Genomic DNA, 24,892 nt, shown 5'->3' on the forward strand with positions numbered 1-24,892 from the left:
GTCGGGCCACCTGTGCCCTGCGGCTTTCCCACGCGCCGTGAGCCTCCAGCTGGGTCCAGCCACCACAGCTTCAGGGCCTCCCTCCCTCCACCAGGAGGGCCAGGCCTCACCCGGGCCTAAGCGCTGGCGGGCACACCCGTCAGCCACGAGTGGAGACCCCAGTGTCGGACCTTGTGCTCCTCGGCCAGCTTCTTCCCAGCCCACATCTCCTTCACCATCAGGTGCCAGAGGTCGCACTCCGACTTCAGGTTAGCTTCAAACACTTCCTTCCTGGACGCCATTCTGATTTTTAAAGTGGGTATCCTCAGAAGGAAAAAGGTGGACGTGGTGCTTCTGACTTCCTGCAGAGGCGGAGAAAGCAGAAGCCTCGTGTCAAGCCACGGACCAAGGGACACTGGGGCTGAGGGGGAGGGCAGAGAGAGCTCTGGAATGGAGCCCAGCGCCCCGGCAGGGACCCCAAGCCATCTGTCAGCAGCCCTCGCACCGGGCTCACCCAGGGCTGGGACAGCCTGCTCAACACAGCCCCGAGCTCTCGGCCTGAGGGTTCTAGGAGGAAGCCTGACCCCGCTGAGCCAAGCTGTGGCATCCACTGGTCTCCGGACCTCAGCTGCCGCTAGCCGCAATGCCTCCCCATGGCCACCGTCATGCGTCACATGAACCAAGCCAACAGGCCTCCCAGTGCAGGAGACGAATAATGCAAGGCACAGGATGGAGCAGGAGCACAGTTCAGGTTCCCCGGCCGTGCAAATGGCTACGCTAAAACACACGTGGAATCGCTCACTCAAGAAGCAACAGGAGCCAGGTGGCCTGATGAGAAAATGTGAGGTACGCGCTGGGCACACGCCGACCACCACAATCCCAGGGCTCGGGAGGCTGAGGCCGGAGGGTCACAAGTTCAAAGCCAGCCTCAGCAACCCAATGAGGTCCTAAGCAATTCAGCAAGACCCTGTCTCCAAATAAAATATAAAAAAGGGTTGGGGAGGTGGCTCAGTGGTTATGCACCCCTGGGTTCAATCCCTGGTACCAAAGTAAAAATAACGATAATAAAATATTAAAATAAAGTGAGGAACGGTGGCTCACGGGGGCTGGCCAGGTCAGTTTCCCTTGGAGGAAGTAGTTCCTCTGCCTCTAGAGTCTGCAGCGAGAAGGCCAGTCTGCCTGTCACCTGGAGCCTCCCAAGCACAAGGCAGCGGCATCAGAGCTGGCCATGGTCAACACGCTGCTCACACACACACCTGGTCCATCCTCCCCATGACCCTGCCAGGAAGGCACCCACCCCGTCATTCCCACTGGCAGATGGGCAAACTGAGGCAGACCAAGGGCCGCGCGCGCGCGCGCGGAGGGTCTGCACCAACGCTCAGCACAGCTGGGCGAGTGGGCATTGCTCCGGCCACACTCCCTGCTGACCAGCTAGATTCTGGAACTGGCGGGTGGGCTCACTGACCTCTATGTCCCGGAAGGTGGAGATGTCCACGTAGCCCGGCCTCCCTTCTGTTAGCAGGAACAGGCGCTTCTGGGTCATGGCAATCTTACCGACGCCGCGGCTGGTCTTGACGGAGCTGGACAGCTTGTAGACACACTCGTTTTTATCCAGATGCTCCATCACCAGCAAAGGCAGACTGACCTCTTGGGCCTCTGCTTCTGTCTCCTTCCAGCAGTTGTAGAAGTCTCTGAATGTTTCTGGGTCAATTTGTTTCTGATGTCCTTTTATAAGAAAAGAAATGACCTTAAGAAACAGTGCATTACGCAAACCAGACAGCAGGTGGCGCCAGTGAGCAGGTAGCCCTGGATGGAAGCTCAGGACTTAGCTGCTGGCAGCCAGGTGTCCAGGGAGCCCATCTGTCCTTTCCAGCCACGAAACTTTGGGTGGGAATACTGCGTCCAGGACACTCTCTTTTCTTATGATGCAAAGACTTGGTTACTGGTAGAACTGGGGACAACCATCTGGGGTCACGATGGGAAATCATCCAAGAACAAAGCTGAGGAGGTCAGATCCCTGGTGACACTCCTATGCCGCTGGATCAAGCCTTGCCTGAAACCAGTCCTGCCTTGGTGCTCCTTGGTTGTGCACAAATAACATACCCAACTGTTTCAACCAAGATCGCCTCAGCCAATGCAGTCACCTTTCTAGGTGTCTGTCATGGGCTCTAGGGTCAGAGACAGACCCCCATCAGCTGCCACCGTCACCTGGGTTCAGCAGGGAGGGAAGGTGGTCCTTTACTTATAGAAGGGAGACAGGAACCCCTCCTGCTCGGCTCTATGAATACTAGACTTAGTCCCTGTACCTGCACCTGTACGGTTGGGCCTGCCTTGGCCACGCACCCCGCACCTCGCACCTCTCTGTCCTCTGGCTCACACGGCCCCACTCAGTCCTACACAGGGGGACACTCCCTGATGCTCCTGCCCGGCAGCTGCCCCCTCTGGGGCCCAGAGTCACTTCTCTGAAGGCAAGTGGGAGCTGACTCCTAGTTCAAACACGGCAGGCTGCGTGCTTCACCAGGCCCCAGTTCCTCCAGGATCCAACTCTCCCTCCCATGCCCACATTCCAGTCATACCATCGCAGACAGACCGTCCCCACAGGCAGACCGTCACCCAGGCCGTCACCACTGCGCATGCTCACCCTGGCTGCCCAGACCAGGGCACTCCTGCTCATCCCTCCCTCCAGGAAAACCCCCACGCGCAGCCTCCCTGGAAGCAGATCACCCCGGTCAGGCGGCCGCCAAGCGGCACACTCACCACCCTCGGCACCAATGCATCCTGCCACACTGAACACGGCAAGCCACGCTCCAAGCTCGCAGAGGGCCCGTCTGGTCCTCAACCACCACCCGAAGTGGCACCATCATCAGGCTCACGCACAACCCAGGAAAGTGAGGCATGCAGAGGAAAGGTCCTCGCTGGCACAGCCGGGCCTGAGGACCGGGATGGCTCATCCGCTGTGCTGTCACCTGAGTGGGTGGGTCCGCCTACCTGTAGGATTTGTGTCCTCCCATCCCCAGCCTGGCCAGAGGCCCAGAGCCAAGTCCCAGCTGGACACCGTCCCTGCTCCGATTCCACACGGTGATGGCCGTCTGCACTCATCCCCACAGTATCAGGACAACTGAGCCTTCACCACGGCAATCACTGGACGGCCGTGACCCAGGGTGGGGCTGTAACAGGTGCAGTAAGAGACTTCATCTTGCCTCCAGATAGGGACGGCTGCAGCCCAGGCAGGCGGCAGGGGGTGATTCTGCGGGATCTCCACCAGGTGGCGCCATTGTGGGCTATTGCGTTCCCTTCCCTATTTTCTGGGTGGTTTACAAAGATTGAACATTATTTTCTTTTTAAGTTTTAAAATCACTAAATCCAAACCTAAACGATTCAGATACAGGCATCTGCAGTCACCGAAGACCAAGTACAAGGGTGCCAGGTGCACCCGTGGACAGGACCTGGCAGGCGGACGGGCCCCTCGCCGGCCAGAGCCCCCTTCCACCTCAGCAACTCCGTGAACAAGGCCCGGCAGCCCAGGCTGACTTCCCGGGCGGGGACTGAGGCCCGGGCTCGTCAGGAGCGCCTATTGCTCCCCCAGACGCCACGCAGGCCTCGAGGTGGAGCAGTAGCAAGGAAAAGGCCAAGAAGCCGGGAAGAGAGGGAAGCGCAGTGAAAGGCAAAGCCACTGCCAGGGAAGCGAGTTGCAGGGGCCGGAGCCGGGGAGCCTGGGCGGGGCGCTGCGGCCCAGCCCTCGCAGGCAGGGCCATGTCACCGAAACCCAAGAGCACTCTCACACAGGCAGACACTGGCGGGGCCTCAGACGTGCCCCACCGGGTAGGAGAAGCAAGGACAAGGACCCTGAAGCCCCCTCACTGCAACCCACCGCCAGCACTTCAGCAGAACTGGCCACTGCGGGGCACATCCACAGCCCCTGTGCCCACACGAGACGCCACACCACACACATCTAGCCCAGTCCACAGCCAACGTGTCATCCCAGCGATGGTCAGAGGCACGGTCACTGCATGCACACATGCAGGCACAATGACATTCCTTGTGTCTCAATTTTGCACAAAAATACCAACTGCACATCTCCCTCCCGTCACACGGTGCCGCACCCCAGCTCCTCCAGCGGCGTGCAGACAGCAGCCCCTCCCAAGCCAGCCCCAGCCCTCAGTCAGGCACAGGCAACTGAAGGCAGCCCACGGTGTCCAGGAGAGCCAGCGGACACGGTGGAGCAGTACCAGGAAAACGCGTGGCGCGGGCACAGGAGAAGTCAGGTCAGAGCCGGGCCTGCCTCCCCTGCCGGGCTGCCCAGGCGGGGCACTGGCTCTGGCGCGTGCGGTCTGCAGCCCAGCTCCTGGCTGAAGCCCCCTCCATGCAGCGCCACCCGGGGGCGTCAGGCTCCTGGACGCAGAACCCCAGGAACCACCCAATCCGCAGCATACATGACACCAACAGGCCAGGGGACAGGGCCACTGAGGCTCCTGGTCCTTACCCAGGCCTGCCAGTGCCCTCCTCGACACCACCCACCGTGCCACAGGCCGCCCACACCCGCTGCAGAAGGCCCTTCCAGGTCCCAGCAGCTGGGTGGCCACAGGACCTGCCGATGCTGCCCATGGAGAAGAGGTGGAGATGCCTGAGGGACAGGCAGGCCTTCTTCTCCCGCCAGGGTCCAGCCACCCTGTAACTGGCAACGGGGCCATGCCAGGGAGGGAGGAGCCGTCACCTGGAGTCCGTGGCTGGGGACAGTCACCAGGCAGCTCCTACAGCTTCTGTTCAGGCCTCCACCAGCCAAACCCAGGGCCGAGCCCCACACGCCCCTCCTGTCCTCCTCCACACGCTGCTGTGTCCACCTCCCCTGCCTGCCACACCCGGGGCAGCTGACCACCACCCGCACACCTCCCTCCTATCACACGGTTCCCTGGCGGGAACCCGGCCAGGGCGGCCTTCCTCAGTGTCCCCAGCACACAGCACCTGAAGGGACCAGGGCAACCCTCCCATGGTGGGGTGGGCTCCAGGACCCCATGTCCAAACCCGGCTCAAGTCCCCACGAGAGGACGCAGCCTCCCGGACCACTGCATGGCCGTGTGACTCTGCAGGTCACCTCCCCACTGCACTGCTCAGGGAGGAGTGGCCAGGGAACCCTGCACCCGTGCAGGTGACGTCTTCCAGGGAGACCGCTGCAGGTGGTGGAGCCCAGGCATGCTGGGCCCCTGTGGGGAGAAAGCCACAGACGCCCCAGGACAGACCCTGTAGGGTGCCCGGCGGAGCACTGCCCCTGGAGGGCTGCCGTATCGCCCACTTGGCCTTGTGGGCGCCACGCTGACCACTGGGCAGTCCAGTTGCTTGGCCACTGGGAGAGCACACAAGCAGCTGGCCCTTCCTGCAGAGGTGCCAGGACGGAGGTTCCGTCACCAGGAGGGCACGCTGCCGAGCCCGCCCGCAGCAGGGAGGCCCTCTCCAGAGCACAGAGGGCAGCTGCGCATCTGCAAGGGGAAGAAAGGCCCACACGCACACGCGAGGCAGAGAACACGAAAAGAACCAGAGGGTTGGTCAGCAGCTGAGCGGACAAGCCGCACCCACATGGCCATCTCACGCACCATGGGCAACACCGGTGACCCCGACAAGCCCTCGCTGCCAGGAGGTAACAGCATCACCTAGGGCAGGCATCCCTCAGGAGACGCAGGGCAGCACGCGGCCCGACCCACAGGACAGGGTGCACAGGCTTCTGGCACACGTCTAAGAGGAAACAACCCACAGCACACTTGGGGTCAGTGTGGTCCAGCGTGTGCCACTGGACGCCTGCCCCAGGGCAACATGCAGACAGCCTGCCTCCTCCCAAGCCACAGGGCCGCAGTGAAAGATGAGGGCCAGCACAGGAAGGCCTGAGCCGCCGGGGAGGGGCCGGAGTGACTCCTGGACAGTGCACACCCACACGGGCGTGCAAGTGCTCCACGCACAGTCCGTGGTCAAGGAACCAAACAAGGAGAGCGCAGGTCTCAGATGGGGACAGTGCTCCTGGGGTAGGGGGAGCCAGGGAGTGCACAGGGGCCCACCCAGACCTCAGAAGCGAGGCCCTGCAGGAAACGGGCAGCAAGACACGCCCAAATCTGGGGTGCCTTGTGTCCGCTACTGTGTCCCCACGCTGCTATGTGTGACACAGTACAACAGTCACCGCTGTGTAGCCAACGGGCGAAGGCTGGGAAGAGGGAGTGTGGGGAAGCTGCCCGTGTCCTCCCACCACCAAGGGCCTCCCAGGAGGCAGGGCCAGGGCGAGATGGAGCAAGAGGAACACTGCCTAGGGCATCGCCAACCTGCCCACCTGGCATGTGCCCAGCACAGGGTGCGCCGTCACCCTGCGGCTCTCACCTGCCACGGGCGGGTGCCTGTCCAGTGACTGTCCCCTGCTGTCCTTAAGTCCAGTCCCCCTTGGTCTTGGTGGGGATCCAGGACCCCCTGCCCAAACCAGTCCACAGTTGCCCACGCGAGACAGAGGCCGTGGCGAGGTGCCTGCCACACCCGCCCACAGACCCAGTCCCGGGGTCACTCTAACACCTGAGGCTACCCGCGGGCTCCGGCCGGCCCTGCACCGTTCAGGTGGCCTGTGCCCGCAGACGCAGCTCCTTTAACACTTCAACCTGTTCTTGGTTGGACCTGTGGGTGCAGAACCCACAGCTAAGAGGGGCCTATGCAGCCACCTGCACGGACGCTGCGAGGTCCCCTTACCCACGGTCAGTGCGTCGAACAGCCGGTGTATGACACTGGTGTCCTTCACGATCCCAGACTCCTGCACCCTCTTCACAAAGTCGCCCAGCTGCATGTGCTTCTTGGGCAGCTCGAAGTGCTTCACGGGGTCGTCCACCTTGGGGGCCTCGCCCGGCTTGTCCAGCACCTGGGTGATCAGTCTCTTCAGCTCGGGCGTCTGCTCGGCCTGGGTGCGCTCAGGGACTGACATGGACTCCACCATGCCCCTGACGAGGGCGTCTGGGAAGATCCGTATGTCCGTCCTGTAGAGGTTCTGGAAATCCGAGAGGGCACTCAGCAGCTGCCCCCGCATGAGCTGGACAAGGCCACGCAGGTAGAAGTATCTGGCCAGGAGCAGGGAGTTGTCGGGGGCCAGGAGGCCCATGGCCTTGCTCAGCAGGCTGACGAAGTCGCTGTGGTAGGCCTGCACGCACTGGCTCACCAGCGGGAAGTGCACCTCTGGGATCTTGAAGGTGTACGTGGACTTAGGGGCCACGTTCAGAACTAAGGACCAAGGGAAAACAAGAGTCACCCAGACCTGTCCCGAGAGCACGCAGCCCAGGGCCACAGAGTGAAGCACGCGTCCCCACAAGGGCCCCTCGCCTTGCTTGCAGAGCGCCCAGGGACAGTAGCAGCTGGCACTTATGGACAACTGACTGCCCAACTGCGGAGCCTAGTGCTGGGGCTGGACTCGGGCTCACACAGGCCCGCCCAGCGCCCAGCCCCAGGTCCAGCCTTCTCAGGACTGTTTCCGTGACGGGAACAGTTCTGGGAGTGAGCACTGTGATCCCACTGCAGCTCAGGTTCCTGTGCCAGGGACACGGCCACCAACTGCGCCTCACGCCAAGTTCATCTGGTCCAACATGACCAGACCCCAGGCTCCTCTTCTCCAGGCAGCTCAGGCAGGCTGGGGACCTGGAGGAGGCAAGAGGCCACCTTGCCAGGACAGGCCGGCCCCTCTGCTGAGTGGCACTCCCAGCAGTCTGCCTTCAGATGCCCATGCTGGCTGCCAGGCTCAGCACTGAAGGGCTGTGCTCCCTTCCCTCACATGCTGTGCCTCGGCCACACCAACCCCAGGGAGCCACAGCAGGGTGCTGCGTGTGCAGCTTCCTGGGCTTCTGCACACTCATCACAAGGCACCGTAGGGCTCCTGCTGGTGTGGCCCAAGCTAGGCCCCCAGGGTCCCACTGGGCAGTGGTGGTGCCCGACCCTGACAGGCTCCCCACACTGTGCGCAGCAGAGGTTCCGTCCTGCAGAAGCATGGGGAGAGACCTGAGGGTGAAGAGTGGCACCGTGTGTGACGCACTCCTCCAGCTCTGTGGGAATCAGAGCCGAGCTGTGCCCACCAGGCTGTCCTTGCACTCTGCGTGCCAGGGACCGCCAGGCTGCGCGGCCGTGCACGCTCACCTTCACGACCCCGAGCAGGCTCCGCGGTCCCTCTGCTGGGGAGAGGTCCCCCAGCCACAGCTCCATCTCCCCACCCACCCGCACTGCACGCAGTGCATAAGGCCAGGCCGCTGCCCAGCCCTGCTGCTCTTACCCTGACCTTGAAACCATGTGTCTGTCCTTGTCCTTGTCTCGAGGACCATCCCTGGACTGCCCGCTGCGTGGGCAGGGGGGCCAGTCCTTTACCCCAGTCCCTAGAAAATGCCTGGTACTTGGGCACCAGGGGCCAACAGGCATTGTCTCCCATCAGACAGTGCACGTGACACACACTCACACATGCACTCGAGCACACGCAACCACACGGTGGACACAGGTGGACAACACCCAGCTGCATGCCACTCTGGCAGGGGCTCTGGAGGATGTTTCACAAGAGATGTGGCTCGCAAAGCAGACCCTCCAGAGAGGATTCAGATGATTGTGCTGGACTTCAGAGTCCAAAAGACCCTTCCCCAGGAGGTGGACCTCGTTTCCTCAAGGACCGGCCGGCAAGGCGAGAAGGCAGGGCGCAGGGAGGGCAGGGTCCCCACCTGGGCCGCTGCTGCTTCTGCAGCTTGTGGTGTCTGATATCCGCAGGGACAAGTTCCTGGGCAGCGGCTCAGGCAGGGTAATATCCTGCAGGTCAGGCATGCTGACCACCATGCGCCTGTGGGTGATGTCCAGGGGCGAGGGCCTCCGCGAGGCCATCTTCTGCACCGTCGGTCTCCTTGGGCTGACGAGCATCCCGCTTATTCTGGGGGGAAAGCGAGGCTTTGCTTTACAGACGCAGTAAGGATTGAGGAACAGGCCCCTCTTCCTGTGCAGCGACGGTGTGGGACAGCCTGTGACCTGCATCTGGCCCCGGGAGGGCCCACAGTCAGGGGTGAGGGCAGCGCCCACAGCTGAGGCATGTTCAAGATCAAGGAAACAGCAGGAATGGACAGAGAAGAGAACAGGTTCTGAGGAAGGGGAGGGGGAGAGGCCCGCGGGCAGCGGCACAGGCAGACCAGGGCGCTGCTGCCCAGTGGGCTCAGAGCACTGTGGCAGGGACATTGTGACATGGAAAGGGTGGGTTTCCAAACGCAGACTCTTCCCAGTGAACCTATCACTTATCTGTCCCAATGAAGCCATGCCACCCTAGCACTCGGAGGCCCAGAGGGCCGTGTCCAAGCAGGGATGAGGCACCTGTCCTCCTCAGACTGGGTGTCGAGGTCCATCTGAGCAAAGGCGTCCATCGTTCTGTTGAGCCGAGCTTTTAGAAAAGAGTGGAACATGTAGGTGTCCAAGACCTGAGGCAGACGAGACAGGGCACCCATAAGGGCCTGGGGATCTGCTCCCCTCCACCTGGAGCCTGCAGCCCTGGACCAGGACCTGTCCAGCACAGGCTCCTCCAGACAGAAGTCCCTGGAACAGGGAGCGGCCCAGGCCACCCTGTGCCGAGCACGTCCTCAGTTCCTCGCCTGCCCCTCTGAAGTAAGCAGCCACTCTGCACCCAGAAACCATGAAACACAAAGGCCAGTCCGCCTGGCCACTGCGACAGCTGTGCCGCGGCGTCTGTGAGTGGCCGGCCTCGGTCCCCCAGCCCCGTGCCCCCATCACACACACTGCCTGCCACACCTGCTACCATCAGGCTCCTCCTCCTGGCTCAGGAGCTGACACCTGTGGGATTCTCACTTTGCAGGGTACCCTCCAACATCGGGGCCTGTGCTGCCACCTGGACACCTGCTCTCCACTGACCGTGACATGTGGGCAAGAGGCCTAGAGGAAGATGCTAGAAGGTCCACAGCTTCCCCGAGCCCTGGCCAGAAAAGGAGGGAAAGGGGCCCAGATCCACACTGAGGACCAGAAAGGGAAAAGCAGGCGACCTGAGCTGCACAATGTTGGCAGAAAACACAGGAAACAGGCCGCACAGCGGGGCCCGGGCATGCACGCCTGGCCCGCTGAGGACCTGCACACAGCCCTGGTAGCCCAGCCTGCAGCTGAGTGGCACAAGTTCACCATGAGGGCACAGGACACCAGGAAGGCCTCGGAGCAGAGCACAAGGGGGGCCGGCACCTCCGCGCAGCAGGCCCGGAGCTGGGCACTCTGGGCACTCTCTCCTCGGAGCCCGTGTCCCTCTCCACCTCCCCCCATGCTCCTTGTGGGTTCTCACGACCCTGAGCAGCAGGGGAAAGAGAGGGCAGGTGACAGTGGCCCCCACACATGCCACGTACAGCTGCCGTAAGCCACACGGCCTGCACGGGAGCAGAGGAGGCCAGGGCGCACGTAAAGCAGAGCAAACTGGGAATGCATAGGAGTGGGGAGAGCAGAGAGCGGCAGGGACTGCGGCTGTGCCAGGAGACGGGCCGTGGCGTTCAGAGGGCAGTGTGCTCTGGGCTTCTCCGCGGTGTCACCCGCGTCTCCATGATCCCCAGCTTACTTCTTGCTCCTCCAAAGCCAGGTGGGCCGGCAGCGCTCAGCTGGTGCACAGTGGCACAGCAGTATCCAAAGCCAGAGCTCCCCCCAGGGACAGCAAGGAGGCTGCCCAGGGCCTGGGAAGGGGCAGGTGGCGGGGAAGGGGCACCTGACTGTGTGCGGCCTCCAGATTGAGGATGCGGTCACACAGGTGTGCACATCTGTCACGGTCCACCAAACCTACACTGAAAATGGGTATATCTTCATGTGTAAAATATATTCTGAAAGCTGACCAAAACGTAAGGATCGGAAGGAACCATGCCGAGCTGGGTGTGGTAGAGCACACCTGCAGTCCTAGCAGCTCGAGAGGCCGAGGCAGGAGGACTGTAAGTTCAAAGCCAGCCTCAGCAACTTGGCAGGGCCCTAAGCAACTCAGCAAGCCTCCGTCTTAAAAAGTAAAAAGGGCTGGGAAGGTGGCTCCATGGTTAAGCGACTCTTGGTTAAATCCCCAGTGCCATCAAAAAGGAACCATACCGAAAGAAAACCTTTTAGAAAACCCAACACACTTCATGAAATATTAACACCTTGAAAAACACCCATTCTGAAGAATGTTCAAAAACAGAAGAGCAAAGCAGGAAGAACGCCCAGCCAGCCTGCTCCACACGGCTCACCTGCTTGTAGAAGTGCTGCTCCCCTGCGGCCCTCGTCTTGAGGAACTCGTCGCTGTTGAACACCCTGTGTTCGTAATTCACGTGGTCCTTCACTTCCCTGACAAAGACAAGGACAGCCTGCTGCTTGGTCCCCACGTGGGAACAAGTGCTTTCAGCAAGTTTGAAAACTGCTCTTCCGAGAGGTTGGCGGAAGCCCGAGAGGAGCGTGCCCACGGCGTGGGGCCAGACGGGACTGCTCCCAGCTGCAGCGAAGCCTGGGGGACAGGGAAGGCACCAGCAGCCACCTCGGCAAGTGCTGGCCACCAGGCACGTCCCGGCAGGTGTCCCCACCCTCTGCCCGCCTTCCTCATGGGACTGTGAATCCATATGGCCTCCCACATTAAAGTACAGTCCACAAACAGGATGGACGGCCTCCCGGCCACGCCAGCACCTGCCCACGTCCCCCTCCCTGAGACAAGAATCAGGTACTCTGGGCGCCCTCTCCTCGGCCCCGTGTCCTTCCCCGCCTCCCCCATGCTCTTGTGGCGACCTCCTGGGTTCTCACACCCTGAGCAGCAGGGAGCAAAGACCCGCAGGGAGCCGCGGCCGGGCCCAGGAGACGGGTGGTGGGCGACAGGAGCAGCCGGGCTCAGGGTGGGGAGACTCGGGCTTCACCCTGTCTCACGGCAGTTTGGCTTCTTTGTCAAATCATCGATCTCGTGGGTTTAGAGAAGACGACCACCGCGACCACAGAACATTTTGTCTTCCAGAGCAGAAGGGCAGAACCAGGGCCTGGCTAATGCAGCCCTGGGAGCAGAGACAACGCAGCCTGCCCGTGACCGCTCTCCGTCCCTCCCGACCAGTCTCTGGCTCCAGTAAGTAGAGACAGGTACAGAACAAGGCCACGACAGGTTTGGTTTTGAAGCAATCAGGGGACGGCAAGTCGGTGGCCCCACCGCCCCTCCCGCCAGCCAGCGGTGGGCACCCTTGGCTCCTCAGGGAGAAGCAGCCGGAGGACGGGCGCGGCGGGGGAGGAGGGGCAGGAAGGCCGGCCCAGAAAGCCCCAGAGTCCCCAGTCCTCAACGGCCCCGAGCAGGTCGGAGAGGGCAAGCCGAGCCCCAACCCTCGCTCCTCGTCCACTTGGCCAGCTGCAGAGAAATGCGAGGGAGCAAGAGCAGGCGAGGGGCGTCTGCGGTGGGAACTACCCAACGCGGGAGAGAGGGCCCCAGGGCCAGATCCCCAGACGCCCTGCGGGTGGCGTCGCTGTCTGGTTCACAGGTGTGACGGAAATGCCCACCTGCCCCTCCTCCCCGGTGCAGGCGTCCCAGGCAGCCCTGGGCCAGCACACGACCCGCTCTCCCAGCAGTGGGACCAGACTCCACCTCCCTGGGGACACCTCTGAGGCAGCCCTCCGCGGGGCCACTGACAGGGGAGATGGACAAACAGGGCCAGGCAGGACTGGAGGACAACCCAAGCCCCCTAGCCCTCACATGGTGATGATCACAGAGCAGTCATCTCACGCCTGCCAAGTGATCTCAGTGCCCGGGGCTCAGGGGCCACAGTCACCAGGAAGCCCAGGGCCGGATGGCTACCCTCTCCCAGGTGCTGGAAACGGCCGCTAGATACCTGAAGATGCCGACGAGCAGCTGCAGGGCGCTGTGCTGGATCTGGCAGTTGAGTGTCTGCTGCCAGGCTCGCCTGCGGGCTCGGCCCTCGTTCAGGTCTGTGCTGGAGCCCAGGTGGGCAAGGTGCAGCTCGGGGTGCAGCCGGAGGTTCTGGACCCTGGGAGGAAGCAGACATGGCTGCACGGCTGAGCGTACCAGCTGTCACCAGGCAGAGGGACACGTCAGATGTTGGGAGTGCCTGGCAAAACCTCTGGGGGCGGGCGGATCATCAAAAACACAGAGCCCAGGAGAGCATTCACCTCCGAGCACCACCACACCAAGCCCCGGCTCTGACCCCACACATCTGAATCCCAGCCCGCTCCTTCACATCCCAGGCACTGCCCCGCAGGGCCCGCCCATTTCAGGACACCACAGGGCTTCCTGTTGGGCTGCCCCTGACAGGCCGGGCAGGGCACAGCAGGCGCAGGCACGGCCCCCGTGGCTCCTCTCGGCCTCCCTACCAGGCAGCTCCAGTGGCCCTGTGCCTGCACCCAGCACTCCCCGTCACCTCCCTTGGACCACCAAGGAAGGGCCACTGGCTCATCTTCAGGTCTTCACTAAGGGTAGGGACTCAGTTACTCTGTCTACCCCAAGCCGCCATTAAACACAGGTCCTGGCCCTCCCAACACCACTCTGGGATGTATTGAGAGGACTCTGGCCATCAACCAGAATGTCTGTGGTTTTAAACATGTAAAATCAACAGCTGGCACAGACGTGCTTGGCAGAGACCCCTGGAGCACCTACTGTGTGCCAGGCATGGCTCTGAGCGCCAACCACAGCAAACCCTGCTTGCACAGAGCTTCACGTGGGAGGAAACGGATAAAACCACCACAAACAGGAGGGGCGGAGAGATGCCAGTCATGACGGGCCGGCCTCAGAGCAAGTTAGAGGGGCAGAGTGACCCCACAAGACGATCGTGAACCTGCAAGATGAGAGGTGAGACTCAAGCACAGGAGCAGGAGGGGCGCCAGGGAAGGGCTCTCAACTGCCCGGGCCCTCTGTGGGCCAGTGGGTTTGCTGGCCCTGCATGGCTCCGGCCTGGGGCCAGGCTGCAAAGCCAGGTCCGAGGGACCGGGAGGGCTGGTGCAGGACTGGGTGGGGCTTTGGGCTCACTCCCTCTGTGCCAAGAAGCTGCTCCGGAGGCAGCTGTCCATCCTTGGCCAGTCTGACCCATCAGATGTCAGGTGACCGCCCTGCAATGTTGCTGCTCCTGGGCATCAACCTACACTTCACCTAGCAGAACAGACAGGCAGCCGGCAGGGAAGGCAACACCAGGGCATCCGGGAAGAGCCTCACACTGCCACAGCGGCGCCTGTGCTCCCCTACTTCCTGCTGCAAGCCCACCTGCACCCGGGGGAAAAAGGCCACCGGCCGCCTCCCCAGGATGCACCTTCCCTGCCATCCACACGCCGAGCAGGATCCCCATCCTTGCCTAGGAGGGGCTGGCGGCCGCAAAGAGGCCATGAGGAACTGCGGCGCCCAGGGTTTCTGGGGGACTGGAAGAGGGGCCACCGGCCCTCATTCCTTCTTTACCAGTGGATGCACTCCCCATATGGGACCCCGTGAGGAGACCCCACTGCAGCCTGGCTACAGGCTTCGAGGCTCGGAGCACAGGCATCCCAGTGCGCTCCAGTCAGTTCATGCTTATAACCACCCCTCACAGGGCATGCGTCTCTCTTCTGGAATCCAGCAATGCCGACGTGGGCAGGATCCTGGCCAAGCACACCCCTGAGAAGTTCTAAGACCTGGCAAGGTCAGGGGAGCAGCGCCTGCTTATCAGAAAGTAAATGGGACAAGTGTTGCCTTCCAGGTCCCTGTGGAGTGGGGGCGGGTTCATTCCCAAGGGAGAACTCAGGTCCCTGAGGCACAACCTCCAGGCGCCTGCGGCAGCTCCACCCACACAGCTGGAGGACAAATGGCCAAGCTCCCGGTCTTGGGGGGCAAGTCTCCTTGCTGCTTAAGACGGCAGCAGTGGTAACAGAGGTGTGGTCAGCACAGATCAAGTGTCCCTGATCCAGTGCACGTGGACTGGGGATGCAGCTCAGAGGTAGGCACGGCCCAGCACGCCTGAGGCCTAGGTCGATCCCCAGCACAAGGGGAAAGTGCTTTGGCCCACAAGTTTCAGAGTTGGAATATTTGCATGAACATCATGAGATACACTGGGATGAGACAAGGTCTAAACAGGACATTTATTTATGTTTCATATGCACCTTGCTCATGGACTGAGGGTACATTGACAATATTTTCAGTGAAACTGTTTTGATTGTGACCTGTCACGTAAGGTCAGAGGAGGGCTTTTCCACTGTGGTTTTGGACTTGGAAACAGCTCAGATTTCAAGGGTCTGGGTTGGGAAGGCTCCACCTGGACTCTGAGACACCCTCCAGGCAGAAAGGGCGTCCAGCTCCCAGGTAGAGGCACCTCTGTCCTGCTCCCAGCTCAGCCCCCGTCCTCTGATCCCCAGAAAATGGCAGAAAGTCGGTGGGTCCCCAGTGACCTAGATACAGCCACAGCTCAGCTGCAGCAGACCCCAGGACAGCCCAGCTAGTTGTCACGAGGCCAGAGAGCAGCTGCTGTGTCACTCACCGTCCCTACACCCTCAGGGCCACCTCCACGGCCCATAGGTCTGAAAGCAGTATGTCTCCTGCTGCCCTTGTATGAAACCCCCAAGGGAAAGGTGCTCAGGAGCACTGGACGCTGGCCCTCCACATCCACTGGATGCTGTCAGAGGGCCGAGGCCTACACTGTCTGTCACTAGCACACAGATCCTGCCTAGTTCCAGTATTAATGACTGAATGGACCAAGAAGGATCTCCAGCGTTGGGTTAGGGTTGGGTTAGGGTTGGGGTTAAGGTTGGAGTTAGGGTTAGGGTTAGGGGTGGTTAGGGGTAGGGTTAGGGGTTAAGGTTAGGTTAGGGGTTAGTGGTAGGGTTGGGGTTAGGGTTAGGGGGTTACGGTTAGGGTTAGAGGTTAGGGTTAGAGTTAGGCACAGATAGGACCTGAGACACAGTACAGAGAGGGGTGGAGTGCTTTGCAGGGGATGTGACTGTCCCATCACTGTTGGGCTGTAATTAGTATTTAGACAAGATTAGAAAAAAGACAAACCACTTGTATTTTTAAATACTTATAAATAATTTCCAAACTCTAAATATATAAAACATCTGTCAGCAATATAAAACTGGAAAAGATACTCAAAGTAGCAAATACGTAATGTGTCAAAGATGTTCTCACACACATGCTGTTTCCTGTTACCTCTGAACAAACGTCTGTGCCGCCAGGAGAGGGATGTCGGGAATGTCCACGTCACACTCAGAGGACTTGGAGCAGGTGACGCTCCCGTGATCAATATCTATCAGAACTAAGCCGTCAGCTTCCTAGAAGGAACATGGGGTCTTTTAATCTGAATGCTCCTTTATACACACACGAACACAGTTTGCATTAGCTAGGATGGTGTCCTCTGGACGACCCTGTGGACACAGGCACAACCTCCACTACCCTGGGAGCAGGTGGTGGTGCCAAGAGTAGCGCAGTGGCTGGGTCTGCTGGCCGTGCTCCCCGTAGACACCCGTCCTCAGGAGCGCAGTCCCACAGTGCACATCACGCCAGGGTTGTGGCGCCACCACCGTCCATCCCCAGGGCTTGCTCGCTCTCCCGGACTGACGCCCCGCAACCCGTCAACACAGCTCCCCATCCTGCCTCCCGTCACCCCGCACTCCATGGCCCTGTCTGCTGCTCCACCTCTGGCTGCTCAAAGGGCTCCAGACACATGGACACACGGTGTCCTCAGGAGTGGCACATGTCACTTTGCACAGTGCTTCCAGGCTCAGCTGGGCTGCAGCGCGGTCACAACCCCTTCTCCGCCACACTGAGTGCCCACAGCATGAGGACCACATGGCTTCCCTCTGGGCCCCAGTACAGACCCTGCAGTGCTTCTGCATGGAGTCCTGAGGAACATTCCAGACCTCCAGGAGCACAGCCCAACCCTGAGTGCCAGCCGGACCACAGGCAGGGTCCTGGGCTGAGTGACACACCCAGACATGTACGTAGGTTACTTGTAAAGTCTTATCTGTGACAAAATGCACAAATTATGTGAACCGCGCCAGAGATCTGAGAGTCTAGTCCCAGAATGTGACGCCTGAGCTCTCTGGAGGTGGCGTGCCTTTCAGTCTGGGCCTGCCTCTGCCCAGGTGGCACAGGAAATATGTGCAAACACCAGCGTCCTCTGGACTCAAGACCAGGGTGCACGGCGTTGCCCAGGGAGCTGGCGGTGCTGGCGAGGGGTGCGCGTGCTCAGGAAACAGGGGTGCTTGTGGTCACTCCAGCTCCCTCCTGAGGAGCCTGTGGGGGGAGGGCACGAAACACACCCAGAGGAGCCTGGGCGCGCTCAGTGGGCTGCTGCCACTGTGCTCCCACACACCTGATGGCCAGAGCACCACTTAGGTGCCAAGCAGTGTCCCTCCTCCAGAGCAGGAACAAGAGGGACTTTCCCAGTGACTAAAAACAGAAGCACAACCTAACCTTCAGAGCATGGCCTGTCTGCTCTCCTCCCGAGGGCCACCAGTGACATGGTTCCGTTTCTCCCCACTCTAACTGGCCTCTTCCTATCGCGTGTTTTCCCCGTGACTCACGGGCGTTGGCATGAACACAGGAATGCGCGCCCCTTGAAGGAGGGACCAGTGCTCCTTCACCTTGGGTGAAGCGCCTGGGGGCAGAGATTTGCTTTAGCCTCCAGGAACGAGGGGGACAGGGGACAGGCTGACAGCAGCCTCTGGACGATGCCAGGAGCAGCAACCTTGTACAGTTTCCTAGACAAAAAGTCAGATGCAGACCTACCCCGTACGACTGCCTGCCAGGACGCACCCCAAAGGGCTGCAGAGAGCCTGCCGCCAGCCCTGCGGACACATGCCCAACCGGACCACGGGCTGCCTGTTCACCCCCAGGAGGGCCAGGATCCAACAGACGGGAGGAGAACCCGGAACCTTCTGCTCGCTGTGGGAACGCACCCGGGGCAGCTGCGCCCACCCGGCTAACACCACTGTCCCCCACAGGGCAAGCCCACTCCTGGGAACGGGCCCAGGGGCAGCAAAGCTGGCATTCGCCAGAACCTGGGCCTGCGGCCACACAGCAGTGCTCTCCCCATCTACCACGTCCCAGCAGCAGGCGCCAAGCAGACGCCCAGCAAGTGCCCTCTGACTGGAAGCTCTCCATCAGCGCTAGCAAACACAGCACAAGGGACCCTCCTCAACACCAAGAGCACAGTGCTGCCGGAGGCCACGACAAGGACGTGCCTGGAGGAACACTAAGTGAAGGAGGCCAGGACCCACATGGACACCCTGATAGCAGGCCAGCCACACACGGCACTGCCAGGGCAGGAGGGAGGCAGTGGGGGAGCATCATGGGCCTCTTGGCAGGTGGTGAGCCATCTGAACTGGACAACGAAGGCTGCACGACTCCATGAGTATGGGAAAGCCACTGGCCTTTGGATGTGAACCAAGTGGCCTTTGTGGCACATAACTGCCCCCCGCTAACCAGATCCCTGGGCTGCTGCCTGCTGGCATCTGCGCAGCGTCCCCACCGTCTACCACAGCTCACCACTGGACATGCTCCCTCTGCAGTCATGCTGTGATCAGCACCCCCGTGGGCAGGTGCCGTCCCCCGGCCTCCCTGGACCCCTGCCCCACAGCAAGGAAGCTCACCACGGCCTCCTGACCAGGAGAGGAGGCTCGGCGCTCCCCAAGGGTCACAGAACAAACAGCCCCTGGATTAAGCCAGGCCCAGACCCTGCGGAACCGCGAGCGCACACCACACTGCCATGCGTTCTTCCAGGAAGAGGGTCCGCGGTACCAATGCTCACAAAGGCAGGATTTAAAACTAACTAGGAAGTCCATCGTGGTGACCACAGAGCTGCACGTGCGGTGCTGGGGTCTGCCTCAGCTCTGAACCCTGCTCACAGGATGTGTCCTGCCCCACTCAGAGGAGGAAACTGAGGCTCAGCAAAGCAAGGAACTTCCCCGAGGGTGTGGAGTGGGGGAGGCGAGGCTTGAAATTGGGTTCCCGTGACCCAACGCCTGCGCTCGCCTCACTGGGGCCCGCTGGGCAGCTGGAGCCTATGAGAGGGGAAGCCCCTGGGGCAGTGGTGTTCACAGGCTGAGGGGGAGCGCACTGCCGCTACACACAGGAAGGTGCACGGCGCGTGTGGCCCGCAGCACAGGAGCCTCGGCATGCGGGCTCCCCCCCTCAGAGCGCCCTCCTGTGTCCTCCATCTGTTCATGCTTTCCCTTTCCTGATGCTGGGACTGAACCCAGGCCTGTGCACCCCAAGCACAAGACACCGCCAAATGCAACTTCCCAGGACTCCCTCAGGGGACGCCCAAGAACCTCACGCTCCAAATCGGACCCACTATACCTGACCTTGCTGACTTCTTCAAAGTGGTCCAGGTGGCAGCCCATGAGAAAGGACGTAGGTGCCATGATAAAATCCAGCATCTGAGCCGACAGGATGGGCACAAAGGTGTGCTGCCACTGCAGAGGGTGCAGGTAGACCATGAAGCACTCGGCGATGAGCGTCAGCAGAGCCCAATTGGAGGAGAAGAACACAATCCGCTGCTCCGTCAAGATGCAGGTCAGGATCTGGGGGAGAGTCAGGTCCGTCTACGCTCCTGACGGGCTCAGAACACCTGAGACAGCTGTGCACGGCCACCGGGCAGACACAGTCCAGGCCTCTCCCTGATCTCCTGTCCACTACCCAAACCAAGGAGACCAGAGATCCCACGGAAAGCACTGTCTGCAGACACATGCCCCTGGGAAGCCGGCTCTGAGCAGATGGACGGACGCCAGGAGCAGCCGGCCCTCGGCTGTGACTGGCTTCTCACCACCTCTGGCAAGCAACACTTTTGATGCCATGATGCCACCTGGCAGAGGTGCTTGAGCCACTTACCTGCAGCACCTTCTCGGGTGAGAAGCACAGTAAGGGCAGGTGAAGGTCCAGGTCGATGACGGGGCTCTGGGGGTCGGCTCGGGAGGGGAACACGACATGCAGGGGCTTCATGTTGAACACCTGTGATGGCCAAGGACCACAGGAGGTTCAGATGGTGGCTCCTGGCAAGGCTGAAGTGCACCATTTTGGTGTAGAAAACACCTGAGTTAGAAACCACTTTGGGGGCTGGGGATGTGGCTCATGCGGTAGCGCGCTCGCCTGGCATGCATGCGGCCCGGGTTCGATCCTCAGCACCACATACAAATAAAGATGTTGTGTCCGCCGAAAACTAAAAAATAAATATTAAAATTCTCTCTCTCTCTCCCTCTCTTCTCTCACTCTCTCTTTAAAAAAAAAAAAAAAGAAACCACTTTGGAAGACTCGAGTCACCACGTCACGTATGTCACAGAATAACACACTGGTCCAGAGGCCCTCACAAGTGCCCTGAGGCTCACACAAACAAGTCCTCATGACCTTTTCTAAGTCAGCGAGCTCCCTTCAGCTGTCAATCACAACCTGGCCCCTGCCAAGACGAAGATAAACCAAAACCCAAAACTCAGCTCCGCTGGGCACAAACGCTGAACCCAGCTTGTCAGGCATCTTGGGTATGAGCTGTTCTTGGGCCTCTTATGTATTCTCAGCATCTTCCAATTAATAGTAAAGACTCCTGAAGACTTGATTCAGAAAATTTAAGAAAGTGTATTGTTTTTCTAAATGACATTATTTAGAAATAACGCTTCCCTTCACAGAATGCTCTCTGAGTGTCAAAGGCCCTGTGGGGGCGGGAGGCCGCGAGAGGAGGAGGTATGACCCCTCTGGAAGGGGCTTCACTGCTGGGGGGAAGATGGACGCATCTCCAGCACCAGGTGTCGGCACCCAGTGCAGAGGGTGAGATGCAGGGTCGGGATGAGGTGAAGTGGGCAGACCAGTGCTTCCCAGATCTCAGACGGGGACCGGCTGGCTGGCAGGTGGTGCTGGCAGGAGCGTGGCCAAAGGGCAAGTGAGCATCAAAGGTGGCCTGCTGGGCATGAGTGGCAGCTGGACAAGAGGACACAGGGAGGACTGGGCACAATGGGGAGCGCAGCGCAGATGCAACAGACCAAGGCCACAACACGGACACTCTGTGGACACCAGGCGGGTGCTGCTGAGCTTCAAGGCACAGCAGGTGACAGGCCACCGTCACCGCTCCAGACCTCACCCAGCACCGCTGAGCTCACAGGACCCCACGACTGGGCAAGAGCACTCCACCTACAGCAGACCACCATCCAGGTCAGACCCTCCAAAGCCCGGAACTTTCTGAGCACTGGTGTGACACCACAGGTGGGACAGGCTGCGGCCAACCCCGGGCACACCAAAAACACGGCGTGAAAACACCTGGGCCAGGTGTGTGCAGTGCCCGAGACACACATGGATCCACGCTCAGACGGGTCCCATCCACAAGACCCCTCATGAAACAGTCAGATCTAAAATGCTCCAGCCCTGCCCTTCAGATAAGGGGTCCTCAGCCTGCACCCACAGAATGAAGCTGTTCTGCCCTGTGGGTCCAGGGGGAGGGAGGACACCTGCTCAGCACCTGCGCTGGAATGCACCGGCCGGACCATCCACCCGCAGACGGCTCTCGGTTTGGAGTAATATTAAAAACACATTTTAACCAGACACACGCCTGTCATCCCAGCAGCGAGGAAGGTTGAGGCAGGAGGATGGTGAGTTCAAAGCAGCCTCAGCAACAGCGAGGCGCTAAGCAACTCAGTGAGACCCTGTCTCTAAATAAAATACAAATAGGGCTGGGGATGGGGCTCAGTGGGTGAGTGCTCCTGAGTTCAAACCCTGGTACCAAAAAAAAAAAAAAAAAAAAGACCACATATCTTAAGTCAGGATCGCATGTCTCCCTGATAAGAAAAATTCATTTTTTAATAGCTATAATAATTTTTTTTAAGTACAGGAGCAAGATGTGTATGTATGATCTTCTAGAAGGGACTACTAAAGTCAAACTCAACTTGACATGCACTAAACATTCAAGATGTTCAATAGGTGTCAAAAAGAAAAAAAAAAGAAGCACAGGAAGTAGGTGTGGAAAATGTGCAGTCACAGGGCCCTCCTCTAGCTCAGCGGTTTATTGTTACTCAACAAAAGGGGAACGTGGGCCTTCTCCACTTCTCCAGCCTGACCTCACCCAAAGGCCCTGCACTGTGGGGCAGCCCGTGACACTTCCCCAAACAGAACCCGGCGTGGGAAAAGTTTGTCTATTAATTCGATGATCCAGTGGCACTTCCAAGAATAACAAACATCAAACCAGTTATCAGACAGGAGAACCTACCCAAACACCATAGCCATTGTTTAAGACAAATAAACAAAAGGAGAATTGCTAATTTACGTGAATTCTTCTAGTGAAAGGCCGGGGTGTCTATTTTCTGCACCGCAAGAAGTGAGCCAACAGGTGAGCGATGCGGTTCCCCAGGACACCTGACCAGCTGTGCTCCTGAGGTGCTGGCCAACGCCCGCCTAGACATTCCCCTTCCAACCTTGGAGAAGACACAGAGAACACTCTAGAAGGACTGCGTGCCCACACGGGAAACGCAGCAGAAACCTGAGAACAGTCTGAGACACTCAGGCCATCTTCACATATCAATTTCACTGTTTGCCAAAAAAAAAACGTAATTAAATTCCAGATTCAACTTGCCAAATGGAGTGGTCCAGGTGGTGGAGTAGGAATCAGGGACAGTCTCGCAGCAAAATCTTTTATGTGATTGTCAACTTCAAAATCCTTACAGAGCTTCAGATGAGTCAATAAGCTGAAAAACAGAAACCAAGTGGCTGTCATCCTCGGCTTTTCCAATCAGCGGGTCTCCTTCAGGGTGTCCTGGGCAATTCCAGAGCTTCCCCAAGTTACGGGGGGTTGTGGGGCTGCCTGGAACGGGCTGGGGGCAGGCCTTACCGTGCTCTGGTTCTTGCTCTGTGCTGGGAACATGGGTTGTGCTCAATTTGTGGAAAACAGTTGGAATGGTGTATTTTTCTGCATGTATGTTACACATCAGTAAGAAATAAAGAACCAACAGCACTTTGAAAGAAAGTGCTTCGGAACACTTGTTTCCAAAATGCATTCTAACTTTATTTAAAAATGTGATTCCAAAACAATGAGCCCCCAGGCGTGGGGGCACACACATGTGATCCCAGTGTCTCGAGAGGCCGAGGCAGGAGGATTACAAGTTCAAGGCCAGCCTCAGCAACTTAGTGAGACCCTGAACAACTCAGCAAGACCCCGTCTCAAAATGAAAAATAAAAAGGGCTGGGGTGTGGCTCGGTGGTAAGGCAACACACATACGTATGAGTATGTACCAATTTCATATATTTACAGGAACATGTGTATACAACAGGCAAGTGGTCACCTGGGGCAGAGGGACTAGGTTCTGACCACAGAGGCCACGTCAACTTTTGGGGAGTGAGAAGACTCCTGTCGGTCACAGTGGAGGTCACGCAGTATGCGTGCACATTTGCCGAAAGGCTGACCTTTAGAACTTCACGTGTAAAAGTGCAATTGTTGGTATCTGAGAGGCCTCATCCGAGAGCCCTGCAGAGGCCCAGGTCCTTATAGACAAGGACCACACCTGCAGAGAGCCCAGGCCTCCCTGCCCTCTGTCCTCTTAGCTCACTCCCAAACCTGACCCCGGGAACGTGGGCGTCAACTGGTCTGGGACTAAGACGGGGCGTCCGCACACGTTCAGGGCAGACACTTCTCCCCAAACGGGTTCTTAATATTCATCTTTTAGCTGTAGTTGGACACAATACATTTACTTTATTTATTTTTATGTGGTGCTGAGGATCAAACCCAGGGCCTCGCGTGTGCTGGGCGAGCGCTCTACCGCTGAGCCTCAGCCCCAGCCCTTCCCCGTGGATGCAGCCGCCCAGGCATGCAGGTGACAGCACAGATCAGGGACACAACACCAGGCAGGAGGCAGGGCCTCCCTGGGCACTCAGGGGGCACGTCGTCTGACAAATGTTCCAGTGGACAGATCCGTGGGCCCAAGTCAGGGACAACCTGGTCCTGAAGAAGACAGTCTGACCGGGAGCAAGGATGACCCTGGCTAGGAACCACATGAGGCATGGAGGCCACCACTGAGTGTCCCGGGCTGGCTGTGGGATGACAGTGTCTGAAGGGGTCCCACCTGGTGGGGTAGTGACTCAGGAAGGACACCACGGCCTGCATTCCCCATGGTGGGCCTGGACATTCATCCCATGGTGTGAGACTGCTCCGTGGCCAGCATGACGGTTTACTGTGGTGTCCCTCAAAAGCTCACGTGTGAGACGATGCAAGAAGGTTCCAGGAGAAATGAGTGGGTTGTGAGTCTTAACCCAATCAGTGAATTAATCCTCTGACAGGGATTAACTCCCAGGGTGACCGAAATGGCAGGGTGTGGCAAGAGGAGGTGGGAATGAGGCATGGCTTTGGGGTATATATTTGTATTTGGAGAGTGGCGTCTCTCTGCTTCTTGGTCACCATGGTGTGAGCTGCTTCCCTCTGCCGCCCTCTTCAGCCACCATGCTCAGCCTCACCTCAATCCTGGAGGAATGGAGCCGGCCTTCTGTGGAGGGAGACCTCTGAAACCCTGAGCCCTCAAATAAACTTCTCCTCCTCTACAATTGTTCTGGTCAGATCCTCAGCAGCGAGAGAGCTGACTGAGACACCCAGCAAATCCACGTCTTTTATTTTTACTTGAAGTAAGAATGATTATTCACAGGGGCAGCACCAGGATTTGGAGATAATTCAATGTTCCTCCGCATTTTCACTTATTGTAAAATATCTAAGAGTGTTAACAAAAAGTTTAAAAAGAAAAAAAAAAAAAACTGCCCATGATCACACAAGGAGTGCTTCCCTCCCAAGAGCACAGCTAGGAGGCTCCTTTGCATATGAACAGCTAACAGAGGAAGAGGTCACTTGAAATACAAATTGAGCTGCCCAGCTACAGCCCCAGAGTCTGGTCCCCCCATCAGCTGTGCAGCCCGGTTCCAAGCCCAGCGACCACCACCCAGAGATAGGAACTTTCATTACATGTTTGCCTTCATGCCCACCAGGAGGGCAGG

The 24,892-nt window shown here is 59.3% G+C and overlaps 1 protein-coding gene across 4 annotated transcripts in view; it reads right to left on the reverse strand.

The window, feature by feature from the left end:
- Positions 1-24,892, reverse strand: part of Dennd3 (DENN domain containing 3) — a 46,109-nt gene that overhangs the window by 12,608 nt on the left and 8,609 nt on the right. For all 4 annotated transcript variants that reach the window (XM_046449021.2, XM_046449020.2, XM_046449022.2 and 1 more), the window contains exons 5-15: positions 22,494-22,605; positions 19,775-19,894; positions 19,249-19,467; positions 16,091-16,212; positions 12,804-12,959; positions 11,199-11,295; positions 9,319-9,422; positions 8,685-8,887; positions 6,694-7,215; positions 1,445-1,704; positions 171-341 (exon numbers count right to left, since the gene is read on the reverse strand). In XM_046449021.2, the coding sequence (XP_046304977.1) occupies positions 171-341; positions 1,445-1,704; positions 6,694-7,215; positions 8,685-8,887; positions 9,319-9,422; positions 11,199-11,295; positions 12,804-12,959; positions 16,091-16,212; positions 19,249-19,467; positions 19,775-19,894; positions 22,494-22,605 (2,086 nt within the window). The remainder of the gene's footprint in view (positions 1-170; positions 342-1,444; positions 1,705-6,693; positions 7,216-8,684; positions 8,888-9,318; positions 9,423-11,198; positions 11,296-12,803; positions 12,960-16,090; positions 16,213-19,248; positions 19,468-19,774; positions 19,895-22,493; positions 22,606-24,892) is intronic.

Source organism: Marmota monax, unplaced genomic scaffold (assembly GCF_021218885.2).
Source record: "Marmota monax isolate L192 unplaced genomic scaffold, Marmota_monax_Labrador192_F-V1.1 WCK01_AAM20220418_F8-fsc00073, whole genome shotgun sequence".
In the NCBI taxonomy this organism is placed as follows: Eukaryota; Metazoa; Chordata; class Mammalia; order Rodentia; family Sciuridae; genus Marmota; species Marmota monax.